This window comes from Diadema setosum, chromosome 3 (assembly GCF_964275005.1).
Source record: "Diadema setosum chromosome 3, eeDiaSeto1, whole genome shotgun sequence".
In the NCBI taxonomy this organism is placed as follows: domain Eukaryota; kingdom Metazoa; phylum Echinodermata; class Echinoidea; order Diadematoida; family Diadematidae; genus Diadema; species Diadema setosum.
Window position 1 is genome coordinate 26,654,612 of NC_092687.1, and position 14,600 is coordinate 26,669,211.

The window sequence follows — 14,600 nt, forward strand, 5'->3', positions numbered from 1 at the left end:
ATCTGATTCAAGATACTGTTTACACCATATATTTCGCGAGTCTAAATTTTCGCAAATCGGGAATTCCCGACGATTTCGCGAGTGGTTAAATTTGCGATAGTGGGGTCATGTACTGAACGGAGAAAGAATGTACATGTGTACGTCTCATCCACATCGGGATCAGAGTCAATATTTTCGCGTATCTTTAATTTCGCGAAACAGCACCCGACTTGCGAAATTCGAGATCATTCAAATAAAAACCTTGCGAAATACTCGGCGTATACAGTATGAAGAAACAATGGCACATTGAAAGGAGCACACTATCAGTATACATTGTGTACACACACATTGTACATGCACATCAAGAATGTTACCACATGTACACATACACACAGTGCCTACAGTATCCTGATTTAGAAAACAATACATGTACACTGAATTATGCAAATCGAAGTGACAGTTTTTATTCACAACATACAGAGTACGCCTTCACCGAGTTGCTATCTTATACCATACAGATCATGTGCATTATGATTGCATACAGGGGACCGGCAGTTTTCTTGTGTTATATCAACATTTCTTGTAACTGAAAAACAAACAATAGAAGGATATATACCGGTAGATGATTTTATGACCTGAATTTTTACTTCCTTGTAATTGAAATACGTATTGTTATAATCATGTTCGTTACAACAGGAGTGCACTGCCGTACATATTGATAATGTGATGTTTGGGGTCAAGTTTCGACATCGGAGAAAGTAATATAGACTCGGCATATGAGCAAAACACAGCCAACATTTGGAGCAGAGTGGTAGCAAAGTTTAATGTTGTTGATACATACATGTATTCTTTTATATTTCAGAAATCACATGAAAATGATTAGTACATGCATTCTCACTTTAAGCAGTAAATTCATATGAACCCTTTGTATGCCACTGGATTTCCTGTCCAATGGTTTGTGTGTGAAATTTATACACATTTGACTCTGGCATAGAAAGGGTTCATTATGAATGTCATTGCACTGTAAAGTCTCTAATGCAAGTAGATATGTATCCGTATGTGTCAACCTTTAACCCCCTTCAAAAAAGCCCCCCAAAAAAGGGTAAAACTCAAGTAAAGAGAAGGGCCTAAAATCTCCAAGGCAACCCCTGTGAAGTTATTATGTGTAATACATTTACCTAAAACTTGGTACATGTACACTCATTAGCAACATGCTACAGCTGTATAATTCATTACCATGATTACGCCAAAGCGTCAAAGCTATAGCTGACTGTAGAATATTCTTGAATATTCCTCACTGGTAGAAAATGGACCAAACCAATCAATAATATCAAGAGAGATCTGCCCCAAATAGAGATTTTCATGCTCTATGTGATGCAGGGTCACATACACGTATGTCTTTTTGGCAGGCAATCTTATGTCCCTCTATGCCCACAGCTGACTGTTTTCAAGCATGTGTCTGCATCTTGGACAATGCCTCAGCACATCTGGTCATCTCAGAAATGGGAAGCTTCTTCATGACTAGAGAATGTGTTTAATAGTCATGTGACAAGGTATTAGTCCAAACGCTTGGTCATGTGACGGCAGGTTCAGGCCTCAGGTGACTTCCGTCCTTCTCCCACAGTTCAATGGCTTCACACACCAGCACCTCTGAATTATCCCAGGGCACCTTCAGTTCAAAACAGAGGCAGGTAAAAGTAAAACACAAATGACAATTAAATACAATTTAAAGGGGCATGTGGATCACTTGTTAAAAGTTGTTAAAAATCAGAAAACTGCTCAAACGTTAAGATTTTCTTGTTCAATTCAACCAAGGAACTCGCTATATCGGACATCATTACAAGGAGGCCCTATTGAACTGGTTGCGACCACCTTTCTCTAAATTACTAGGTAGCTGTAGTGATCAATACTGCCACCAACTCTCAAATCTCGAGCTAGTTTGGGTGCAAAATTACAGCATCAGTAGAAGTTTGGTCAATAAATTTTCAGCTGTGATCCACCAGTGCTTGACAACAAAGTTCAACTTTTAAAGTACTGTATTGCCAATTTGTGGATGAATTATAAATTATTACAACTGTACATGTATCACCACCACAAACTTTTGAAACTAAAACTGAAGCAAAGACTTGTCTGTGAAGAACAGATGTGACTATTTTACACCAACGTATTCAACACTTGTATGTTGAATGTACAGTTGAACCTCTATTATCCGGCCTCCCTTTATCCCGATCTCTCTATTATCCGGACGCAATCTTGCCGTGATTTTGCCCAACTCCTTGAGAACTCCTACACAAACACACATGAATTACATATTACTTCCAACATGATTAACATACATTACATCAAATTTCCTTCCAAATTGCTTACCCTCAGACATTTTAACATCCCCAAACATCCCCAAATGTAACAATGAAAAGGTTGCAGTATACACATTACTACATGTGGTACTACGATGGGCTACATCAGTACATGTGTATGTATGTACATGTATAAAGCATTGAGTCTCCCGTATCCGGCCAAATCCCTTATCCGGATGAGCCCCGGTCCCGACTTGTCCGGATACGAGAGGTTCAACTGTATGCAATAAAATTGTGATACATATTTATGTCATTGAACACAAGCAATGTTGATTCTAGGTCTTGATGGGATAGAACACACCTGCCGCAGGAACTGCAAGATCTGGTCCGTCTGGCCCAGGGTCAGGAGCTTGGTCCTGTGTGTCATCACGTACATGACTGCAACGAAGACCAGGACCCGACTAGCCCCTCCTATTACTCGGTCCCAGATCCTAGCACCAGCAACAGACAAGGATATAGATAAACGGCAAGATTTCGAGATAACTACTTGATAGACAAATACACATACACATTATAGAGTCAAACTTCCTCAAGTTAAGTATAATATACAGTATAAATCAAATAATCATCTATAAAAGTCAAAGGTCTTTTCAAGTCCTCTTTTTATATTCAATCAAATTTGATCCCTCAAAAGTCAAATTTTCTCTAAGTCGAAGCTATTTCTTCAGTCCAGATAGATTTGACTTAGGCAAGTTAGATATAGATTTATACAGTAAATGGTGTACTTCTTACACGAATGGTGATTGGCCAAATTGACACCACGTGACCTTGCTTGAGCAGGAGCTTACTAAATCTATTTGTGACATTTCATAATGCAGATGGGTATTGCACTACATGTATGAGTGCAGAATCTGACATGGTCTTAGCTGCAGCCGTAACTTGCCTCGACAAATCAATGTTGTACATTGTAAATACACTTGATTCGCTATATACATGCTATGGTAAAAATGCTCTTTCATACCCAGTGCTGACCAACACATACAGTACATTCCACAAGGCATAATTAGACCTTGCTCATTTCTATTTCACCTCGGGCTTTTGACCTCGGTGAAATAGGATTGCACTTGGGATAATCATGCATTTGTCGTGCATAATTAAAATCCTGTAGGGCCCATAGTGCATTACATTTCTTGTTGTGTGTGTGTTGGGGGCCAGTGATTATGATTTACAGACACTTATTTTCAACCTGTTGAGGACAGTTTGATTTTGCTAGGACAAGCATTTCCCATAGACACCTGCCCGAGTATACCGAGGACTTGTCCTCAAGGGGTTAACATCATGTCTATTCCTATTTTCACCATTATTATGATTTATATTATCATTGTTTTTTTGTTGGTTTTTTTTTCATTTCAAGTCTTTATAAAGTAATTTTTGTTAGTCTTTGCCTTTATTTTCTTAAAATTTTATTTTATCTTAATTTTATTTTCAAAAAGATCTGGGCCCCATTTCAAAAAAGTTGATATGATAGCAACTCTTGCTGGAATGGCAATTGTCATGGTAACGACAAGAATCCAGCTTCCTGACTGGCTGTTGCTATTGGAAGTTGTCATTCCAGCAAGAGTTGCTATCCTAACATCTTTTATGAAATGGGGCCCTGGAGGTAATGTCTGTCATCACTAACTCCTTGTATCACTAACTACATGTACATGTAGGCCAATGTTGACAAAGTTTAAACACTTGAGCAAACAACCTTCATGTGTACCTTTCCAGTGTAATGGTAGGAAGGACCCCTGCAAAGAGTGCGTTGAACCAGGAAGTGAACGGCAGGCGGTCCAGGGCCTTCGCATGGGCAAGGTGATTGAAGAGGGATGGGTCGGCTTTCCTGAGGCTGGCCTTGAATGTGCTTGGCTGGCGGAAGACAAAATTATCAGACGACAACATTATAAATCAAGAGTTTTGAGGGTTTCCAAAAAGAATAATGGATCAATGGTGTAAACTTTGTATTGACTCAAACACAGAAATAAACAATGATTAGCTTTTTGCAGATGTTTTTGTTTATTCTATTTTTTTTAAGAGGAAGTGGTTTGAAAGTCAGACCTCGTGAATGTTAAACATGATGGGTTGCACATACACATGTATTCCCACAAAAAAAAAAGAAAAAACATGACCAAACTATCCTAGGCTGCGTTTATCATCTTTCCCCTGTTTGAAACGGCTTTCAAAAGCCGTTTCCAAAGCCCTTTAGAAACGGCTTCTAAAATAGTTGGGTTTATCAACTCGTCGCGAACACGAAAACTGGCCTTGTCACTGCGCAGCTGCATTGCGTATTTCGATTTGTAACCGCAGTACAAAGCCATTTCAAACATCAAAACAGCTTTGCGTTTATCTCGCTTCAAAGGGCTTCTAGAAACAGGGTTCTGGAAACCTGTTTCGGAAAGCACAAATTTGCAGTTTTCAAAAAGGCTTTCCGAATCCCATAATCAAAACAGCTTTGCCCTTATCATCTCGTAAAAATTCCCTGAAAGCCATTTGGAAAACCTGAAGAAAACCAAAGAGTTGATAAACGCACCCCTAAAGATGCACATCAGAGCATGTTTTATACTTTTATGCATTTTATGGTTGATTGCAACTTTTATTTTGTTATCACATCTTTGTAGTTTTTGCACATCAGGTAATAGGGCTTGCTGCTTGTTCACCCCACCCCCCCCCCCCCCCGTCATTCTTGCTGTTGCTATTTTACTCTCTTCCTATTATTTATCCTTCTGTTGTTCCTTATCTTGTTTGATGTTGCCTCCCTATTCATCTTTATCCTTCACAGGTTACCCCAGTAAATGATCCTTGGGATCATCACTGGCCCACCTCTGTCTTTTGTCTGTTTACCCCCTTGCTTTTAATCCTCCCTAAAACCTGTTAGGCTCTGTCCCTGCCTTTCACTTCTACCTGTCCCTTTTGTTTTCTCTGCCCCTAGCCCTCCCCAGGCGGATTGTGCTTGTTGTGTGTAGTCCTTATTATGTGATTGCTTTCCTTAGATGTCTGTCATTTTGCCTGTGATGAAGATTCCACTAGGAATGAATGCTCAGGCTCCTTCTGAATCCGTTTTCTGACTCCGTTTTACTCAATTGACTAGCCACTATTGGAGAAACAGTTTTCAGCAGGGTTGTTTTGGGGGGTTTTTTTTGGGGGGGGGGTTTATTTGGTTTTTTGCTACATAAGGAAACTGACAAAGATGATTTTTGTTTCATCTTCTTTGTTTTTTACAATATTCAGAAACAGAGAAGTGAAAAACGACAACAACAACAAACTGAGCTGAGGTTCACTAACCTTTGATATTTAGTGGACTACCTCCACTTTGAGTAACTCTGTATTAACCCTTCACCCTTAATCCACCCACATCCATCCTTGCACATGTGTATGGGAAGCCGAGTGTGGAAACATGATTTGTCTGCCTGGTTTACATTCATCTAATGCAGAACCAATTTGTCCATCCCTATGCAAAATTGTGTATACATTTCCCCTTTCCTGTAAGAAGAAAAGACAGACAGAACAAGAATGTTCTGCTTTTCACAGCTACTACTTGCACTATCTCAGGATTGTGCCTCCCATCTGCACACAAAGGAGTAAGGGCACGTTTACACCGAGTACGGTAAGGGCAATGGTCTGGGTCTTTGCTATGGTGCACCAAAAGGAACCATGTCTGGTTCTGCTAAAAAAAGAATCAGTAATTTGGTACAAAATCAACCAAAATGTTATTCTTATGTCAAAATCAAGAGCAACAAAATCAACAGTAGAAGATAGATTAATTTTGTAACAAAATTATTAGCAGGGAAGTGATATTGTAACAGAACTAGACATGGTTCCTTTTGGTGCACCATAGCAAAAACCCAGCCCATTGCCCTTACTGTACTCGGTGTAAACGCCTTTAGGGTCTCAAAGGTCCCATGGGGGGAGGAGGAGAATTTCTCCTTCATCCTCACCATGCTGCGGATCTGCTCCTGAATGCCCTGCAGGTGGCGGAAGATGGAGACGGCAGTCCAGAAGGCGTCCATCTCATCATCCTCGCTCATCTCCATGACAACCTTGGCGATACTCATAAACAGCTCCTCCTCCTCCGTTTCTGGCTATTTTATATTGGGAGCATGGGGAGGATTTGGGAGTTCAGATGAAAACAAATTGTACCAGTATTAGCATCATCATTCTTATTTCCATCACTACCTTTATTATCTTCACCAATTTCAGCACTTCGTCATCTTTACAGTCCAACCATCATATATACATAGCTATCATTTCTATTCAGAATGATAAAATCATTAACTTATCTTAAATTGTTTGGACAGTACTAAGAGAGATGTTTCATGCATCAGGGGAATATGCTTGGGTTCTATGAGAGCTAGCCTACACATGTATTCTCAATGAAACCCAGCTGCCATGTAGCACTGCCAAATTGAACTCAAACATTTGTTTGTTACTCTGTTATTTGGTGTCAAGCACAACACTTCCTGCTTCACTTCCACAACACAAGTGACTGCTCATCTCAAAAATGCCCCAACCACACCTGCCCAATTCAGGGCTAGTTTGACGGCACAAACCCTTGTCGGTTGTAAAAGAGTCTGTGCCAAAAAGACTACATGCACCACTGATAGTATCCCATACGCCATGTATTGCAGCTGCTCAGAAGCAGTTATGGTGGAGATATTAAATACATGCAAAGACCCGTAAAGAGACGCTTTGGCACAGATTCTCCTTTACAACCAAAAAGGGTTTGTGCTTACAAACTAAATCAGGGCTGCCAGCACAATTCAAATGTCACATCCGAATCAGGAAGGTTCCTGCACGTTATATGCATCTCGATAATTGAGAGTACATTCACTGTGTCAGGAGGGCATTTAAACCCTCTTACCAAGATAAGGAGAGCAGGGCTGAGAATATTTCACATGTATCAAATTCATGCAGACTCTAATAAGAAACCAGGTAGACTCTTTTATGTTACATGAATCTCAGTAGGCGAGAGTGATTTTTTAATCAGAGAGGACTTCCCATTGTTGTGATAGTTTGTGAAGAGATACCATTTTTTGTTTTTTGAGAGGAGAGAGAGGTCCTCCTCCAAAAGGGGTCATCCCACGAGATGGACATGGAAAAAAGGTCCATGAGTCATACAGCCAAAGATTCATACAGCCCATGAGTTCGACACTAGGCAAATAAGGCCCATACGTTCAACACTAGGTAACGACAGCCCACAAATTCGACATTATAACACGGGGCTGAATGCGTCATGTCTCTTGGGCTTTGTTTGCTTTATAGTGTTGAACTCATGGGCTGTATGACTTATGAGCTGAACAACTCATGGGCTGTATGATTCCTGGGTGCCGGTCTCATGATGTGCACCCCTCCAGAATTAGGATGATTAGGCAGCTCTGCCAACAGATGTTTCCCCAGAATGTTTGCCGACTCACCAGTTTCTCCTCTTCCAGTGGCAGTCTCCCCTCGTCCAGCAAATACATCTTGAGGAAGCACAGACTGGGGGGCGTGTCTGGACCGACGGCGGCCATGACCTCTAACCCATGCTTGAGGTCGTTGAACTGCTCCATTCGCTGCTGCAAAACAAACTGGTGGATGCTGGGGTGGGGTGGGAGGATGCCTGAAAGAAGGAAATCAATATCATAATGTAGGTGAAATGACAATCTTTATGACAATGTAGAGAACTAGTTTGACCTTGCTATAACATTCATGATGCAAAAACTGTTATTTTCGAGTATAGATATTTTCACAAATGAGGAGCTTACGTACTTTTTCAAGAGGTTAAATCTATGATCACATAGAGCCAAAGTGACAAAACATTTCTTCAGGTAATATCATTTCTATATCATGACCGAAATTTGGTAGCTGGGGGAAAAAAAAATGTGAAAGATAAAAACACCTGGAAATACATGCATATCATATTCCCATGTAAAATAAAAACAAGGACAGTCTTTACCCAAGACTAGCTTCCACACGAGAGGTCTGAACATGGCGGGGACTGGGAATCTGGTGCAGAATGTACTCAGCTTGGCAATATCTAGGGAAAGAAATCACACAGTACCATACACAGTGTAAACAACAACAACAACAAATATTCTGTAATTGAAAATTAGCTCAGCATGAATTCATCATACTTTGCCCTGTTCTCGTGAATCATTTCAAGTGGGGAGTATCCTTGAGAGTCATGTTTTATATGTGGACTTACTTAAGTAAACCAACAAAAGCAAGGAGGTGAAAGAAAGGATTAAAACTGTAAAAATAAACTCAACAATGCAATTGACTATACAATGTACATAGCCTCATAGTCTGTGTCATATTAACATGTCTAGCAGAGCACTCAGCAGCTGTCCTGCAAAAATATTTAGATATGATCATGCTTACCTTACATTTGCAATGAAAAAGTGTCTCAGAAAAAAAGGAGTGCACCTCAAATTACACTTTCCCTCCCAAAAAGTATGCTTTGACATTTATAATTTACACCTGTATATCATACAGTGTACTTTGAACAGGTTGTGAAAATGTAGGGGATAAATTTTATCTTTGTTGCCCTGTTGTAAATTTCCTGCTATTCTCAGATGTCAGACCAGTATCAATCTGTACAAAATTTTAGTATATAAACACTAAGGTGATGATGATAATGACGATGAAACAGCATTTTTATAGCGCCATTTATCTGCAGAAACATTCAAAGGCGCCCAACTCCCACAAAGTTTCACACACCATCCACAAAGTTGCTGGAAAAGATAAGTCTTTAGTTCAGACTTGAAGGTATTGAGGCTGTTGCAATTCCGAAGCTGGACTGGTAGAGAGTTCCACAGACGTGGTGCAACAGAAGAGAAGGTGAAGGATTTAAATCAAATATCTCACCAACTGGGTCCTCCTTGAGGAGAATTTCAAGTGATTTCTTTTCCTCCACACCTCTGAAGCCCATCTTCTCATAGTAGTAAGACCGGAAGTTCCTCCTTTCACTCATACTTAGTCTACTTCAGTACTTGCCAAGGTAGGTCAATACAATCCACGTTCCTACATGACACAGAGAAGACAACCTACTGTTTCAAACAGACAGAAAGATTTGTCTGTGGGGAGGAGTCTTTTTTGATGTTATTGCTCTCCTCCGGAGCGGAGACAGTCCGTGAACCCAGATGCAGTCTCCGCAGAATATATCTCCGACGACCAGATACAGACTAATCTTTTGGTCAACTGTTGCATATAAAATATGTACATAGTCCTACATGTATGTATTTCTTTGAAAATGACAGGCCCTCTCTTACTGTACATGAAATACATAACAAAAGTTGAAAGTTTACCAAACACGTCCAAAGTTGGAGGCTAAGCCTCAAATTTCAGGACAAGGAAGGGTATCACTGCAGGGATGCCAAGTTCAAAAAATTTTTGGGAATGAGATTTTCATGACTCGGCATCTCGGCACATGAATGTGCGCGCGAGCGAGGGTGTGGGAGGCGTTTTTCCCCCCTCCACGGTAGGGAGCTTTTTCAATTTTCAGCTCTTAATGGTGCGATCAGGTGCATACTTAAGTGACTACTTTTTTTTTTCTTATTTTGAAAGACAAAAGGGAAATATATACAATGTAATTGCAACATCAATTCAATCCTTTTTGAGCTATGCTCATTATAGGTCCAAGTTGCAGACTTCGCCCGATGCATGAGAAAAATGGGTACCATGCGTGTGATCATGAGATGGCCCCTAAATGCTCGAGTGTTACGCAGAATGCGTGAGACTTGGTAACTCTGTCGAGCTGTCAGTGTCACTGATCAGGAAATATTGACGGCTCATCATCACGATCATTTGCTTTTTCATGTGCGTGCAGAAAAGGAATTATAATTTATATTACAATGTACTGGTACCTTAATCAAGATTGTTAATTTACTCATCATTTGAAGAAAGCTGGAAAGAGTGTAACCCCAGGGCGCTCCTTGTATAATTTTTGTATACAGTTACCAGTATAGGCCTACTGTGTGAACGCTTCACGTTCGGGCTGCTGCCAGTGCTGGTAGCTGGTCGCAGTTTACGAGTGGGAAGAACGAAGTGGGAACACCAAGCAGACTCAATGAAAAGCCATCGAACAGCAGAATGATTTATCGGTCTAAGAATCTACAGAGTATCTCACTGTGTAGAATAGATCTATGAACTATACACTCTAGACCATCTTTGTCTCTAGTGTCTGTAGAATCTACTCTCATTGAGTTTGCCTGTGTGTGCCAGTGAGTGATACACAAGTTATCTTCAAACATAACAGCATAATCTACGAATGGGACTACAATGGGGACTACGAAAGCTTCTTCTTCGCTTCCAGTATTGTAGTCTGGTCCACGTCCCTCCTCCCTTTAACCATTACTTATTTATTTGTTGGGTTATCAAGTGGTAAACTTTTCACTTTCGCTTATCGAATATTGACAATACAGTGAAAACTAGTCCTGTCTGTTGCATAATCAACTTACGTAAACTGTGCCAAGATGCCCACTCCCAGTCTAGTCTAACGTTACAAATACGGACGGATGCACAATCAAAGTGCGCGAAGAGGGTCGCTCACTCTCGCGATTTAACACGTAGGTGGAGTAAGCCATGGAGCCAAACAGCGGCCATTTTAGGAAGCAAACCGCTGGATTATCGCGAGTGTCTGTAAGAGTGAATTCTCCATTTTATTATTATTATTTTTTTTTAGCTTTATCAGCAGTTTTCTATTATATTCTCTCTTTCAATTCAATTCTATTGCTTAGGCTTGCAATTTTATGAAGTTTGTCGTATTATTTTCATAGAAGTATTTTGATAATTTGGTTGTGTACCATTCAGTTTATTTCATCATGACATGATGAAATATTTGGACAATTTTCTATCAAAAAAAAAAAAAAAAAGAAAGAAGAAAATCTTCATCTCTCGGGAATTATGAGGAGGTAGGGTTTTTTTTTTTAGCTTCTTCATCAACAGTTTTCTATTCAATTCTCTTTTTCAATTAAATTTTCTAGCTTATATAGCCTTGTAATTTTATGAAGTTTCTCGTATTATTTTTATATTTTGATAATTTTGTTCAGATGATTCCCCAAGACATTAATTTGTATGATTTTGTGCTCACGAGACCGTGCTCACGTGATCTGTCATGGTCATTTTCTTTTCAAGCAGGATCGATGAGAGGTGGTTTTCTTTTCTCCCTGTTCCAGCTTTAGGCCCTATATTTTACACCAGTATGGCGCGCCTGCCGATTACTTCTAGTAATTAGGAGGTACGATACATTATGTAGGCCCAGGCCTATTGATAGCGAGTTCAACGTGCTAGAGTGAATCCGATCCATTAAAGGATACCTCCGGATAATTTTCAGATTTTTACATTTGAACAACTATAAATTAGTTATACAGAGGACAGAGTTTCAGAATTTGTGATGATTGGGATGAAAAATGAGAATATTTTCAAAATTTAGAACAAATTGCAATGAACAAGGATGATGACATGGCAGAGTCACCATAAGAATGCATGAGTTGGGGCTCAAGGAAGCAGAACAAAAGAAGAAGGCATGCATAGATTATACACAAGTGAACTCGCAAGCAAGCGGTATTGTAATGGAATTACACTGCTACATTTCTGAACTATGTGAACCTCCTATGTCATCATACTTGTTCAGTGTAATTTGTTTAAGGTTTTTCAAAGTATTGTTTCTCTGCTCAAGAACCACAGTAAATTCCACAAATCTATACATGGAGTTGTCGATTTATGTACTACATGATGTGAAATTATGAAAATCGTCTGGAATGTCCCTTTAAGTTTGATCGATTGAGATAGACGTGCTAATCAGTCACTTGCGATTGTATTGAAAACTTTGATAATAGGTAATCACGCAACAGTATCGATTTGATAATATGTAAAGAATTTTTGCTTTTAAATCAGCCATCCATACTATAAATTAGTCCGTTTCTATAGACAATCGTAAACAACAACTACTAAGAAAACGTCTGAATAAACAACAACTGATCAACAATTAAAGACCTCGTGTAGCCTGTCTCGTAAGGACCCCCCACCCCCGGGGGGGGGGGGGGGAGGGGGACACTAGACCCTGTTCTTTATAGCTTTTAACCAAAGAGCGTATAAGTGCGCCAAGAGGGTCTACTCAGGCGATTTTACAGATAAAGAGGTGTATACCAGTAGTACGCCATGGAGCCCAGCATCAGCGGCCATTTCAGAAAGCAAACCGCTGGATTATCGCGAGCGTATAATACGTGACCTCTCTTTAATTTTTTTTTTTTTTCCATTTTAAGGGGGCAAACAGCGGGAAAGCATTGTTTAAGACCTCAAAATTTTATTAAGCAGCATTGTTGTTCCCTAAAAACGATAAAAAGTGAAGAAATGTCCATTATTTTCGAATCTGTAATCCCTGAAAGTTCGATATATGATTATATATACTGAAGCGGCCTTCTCGATCTCTCCATCCCTCCCTTCCTATAGATCTCTTTCTCTCTTTTTCTCCTGCTCTGTTGGCCTTATATCACACCTTTGGGAATGGGGGAGGGGGACGTGTCCCACTGGATTTTTTCCGGGGATCATCCCCCTTTATTTTCAAACTTATAGTATTCTTATTTTTTCTATTTTTTTAGCACTATAGAGCATCTGCAGTGCTATGAATGTTTAAAAGAATTCAAATCTTTTATTGAATATTCTCAAATATTCCACCAAAGGCGTGTTTTACATCGCTGAATTTTAATTCTGAAAATGTATCGGCTCCCTCCCTGGCCCCTTCGATCCACCTCTCATAAACATACATTGAAGACCCGCATAATGCCGATCCTGGAAATAAAGAGGCAGACATGAAACAATGTCGAATTTAGCCATTCACGTTTTCCCTACATTTCCTCTTTTTATTGAAAATCGCACATATTCCAGCAAAGTGTGCACCAAGTCGTATGATATCAATTCTGAGAATATAATTTAGGCTCCCTCGTGTGGGAGAAAGACATCCTACCCCCCCCCCCTCCCGGGCCCCACTCGCGACATCAAATCGCAGAGTGCACTGAAGACCGACAACATGGATCAAGAGGTGACTGCTGATACCACGATTCAGCCAATTACATTGTCCCAGAATATTTTCTCTTTGATTATAAACATCTTATAATAAATTCCACCAAAGTGGGTGATGAGATTGTTGAATTTCTACATGAAAAAAAAAAAAAATCCAAAAGCTTCGACGGGGTGGAGGGGGGGGGGGCAGTGGTGTATAGACAAGTCCTCAAATTAGACCTGATGGAGGTATTAAAATTTGGGGCCAAAAGAGACGATCTGACATGGATTGTGTATTGCGGCCAAGAAACGATAATCAATGAACGTTCAACCCTCCCCTCCCCCCCCCCAAATACACACACATCACTACACATGGCCACTTTACTCAGGAATATTTTTCTATTAGGACAAGAATAATCAACATTTTGCTATCACTAACAAGAGACGGTGTTTTTAGGTGGGGATCAGTAATGTGAAAATATAAGGTGACGGCGACGCGAAGATCACGATTATGATAAAGAAAATAAAGAAAATAATAAAGAAAAGTTGATAACTTCAGGACGGCACATGATTCAGCCACTGAAGGAATGTTCTGCCCATGTCCGTGCATATCATATTAAGCAATACATTAATAAAAGTAATGCCACTCGTCCGTTTGGTCCAATATGTTCATTCAACTTCAAAGTCAAATTTTGTTTTCACTTTTTTTTTTTCAACAGAATGTACAAAAATATGTGGAATTTGACATGCGTGTCGTTGAAAGCATACACAGCGACCCAAGGAAAACAATATGTTCAGCACACACACAAAAATAGACATTACATATTCACAAATTTTAAAAGTACCCGGCAATACACTATGAAAATTTCACACATGATATATAGAGAGGTCTACTCCCATCCACGGTACCCCCGCTAAAAATAAATAGGGGGCCTAAAATAGAAAATACGACTGTAAAGATAACCCCCAAAAGAAACAAAAAATAGAGTTTAGCTTTTCTGTAAAATACTCTATAGAAAGGATAATCTCAATGGCCGCCTACAATGGTTTCTATTGGTTGTTTTAGGGAATTAGCCTTATATTGTTAACCGGGAGAAGAGTTGAGAGAGAGCTCTGAAGCTGTGGGCACTCTCATGCATCCATCAAACACCACTTAAGGTAGTTAGCTCGAATCTTGAGGAACTGCAGATTTGATAATACAGTTGTATATTGAATTTCTTCATTTATTTTTCGTTCTTAGGAGGAAATGATACTTCTAAATTTTGTAATGAGGGCCGAAATACTTCTTTTACCCTGTAGAGTATGCCT

The 14,600-nt window shown here is 39.7% G+C and overlaps 1 protein-coding gene across 1 annotated transcript; it reads right to left on the reverse strand.

Moving 5' to 3' along the window:
- Positions 1–427: 427 nt before the first annotated feature.
- On the reverse strand, positions 428–10,796 carry LOC140226317 (TBC1 domain family member 7-like). The gene is made up of 8 exons (XM_072306811.1): positions 10,751–10,796; positions 9,159–9,314; positions 8,248–8,328; positions 7,727–7,911; positions 6,251–6,394; positions 4,039–4,184; positions 2,638–2,767; positions 428–1,648 (listed from the first exon to the last, which is right to left on the reverse strand). The coding sequence occupies exons 2-8, from the start codon at positions 9,262–9,264 to the stop codon at positions 1,553–1,555; spliced, it is 888 nt and encodes a 295-aa protein (XP_072162912.1). The 5' UTR covers positions 9,265–9,314; positions 10,751–10,796; the 3' UTR covers positions 428–1,552.
- Positions 10,797–14,600: the final 3,804 nt, after the last annotated feature.

Excerpts from the sequence above, each read along its gene's own strand:
- LOC140226317 (XM_072306811.1), bottom strand. The coding sequence starts at position 9,264 with ATGAGTGAAAGGAGGAACTTCCGGTCTTACTACTATGAGAAGATGGGC. Across the intron at positions 4,185-6,250 it reads AGGAGCAGATCCGCAGCATG|CCAAGCACATTCAAGGCCAG; the intron begins GTGAGGATGAAG and ends GTCTTCCGCCAG. Across the intron at positions 1,649-2,637 it reads TCTTGCAGTTCCTGCGGCAG|GTGCCCTGGGATAATTCAGA; the intron begins GTGTGTTCTATC and ends TTTGAACTGAAG.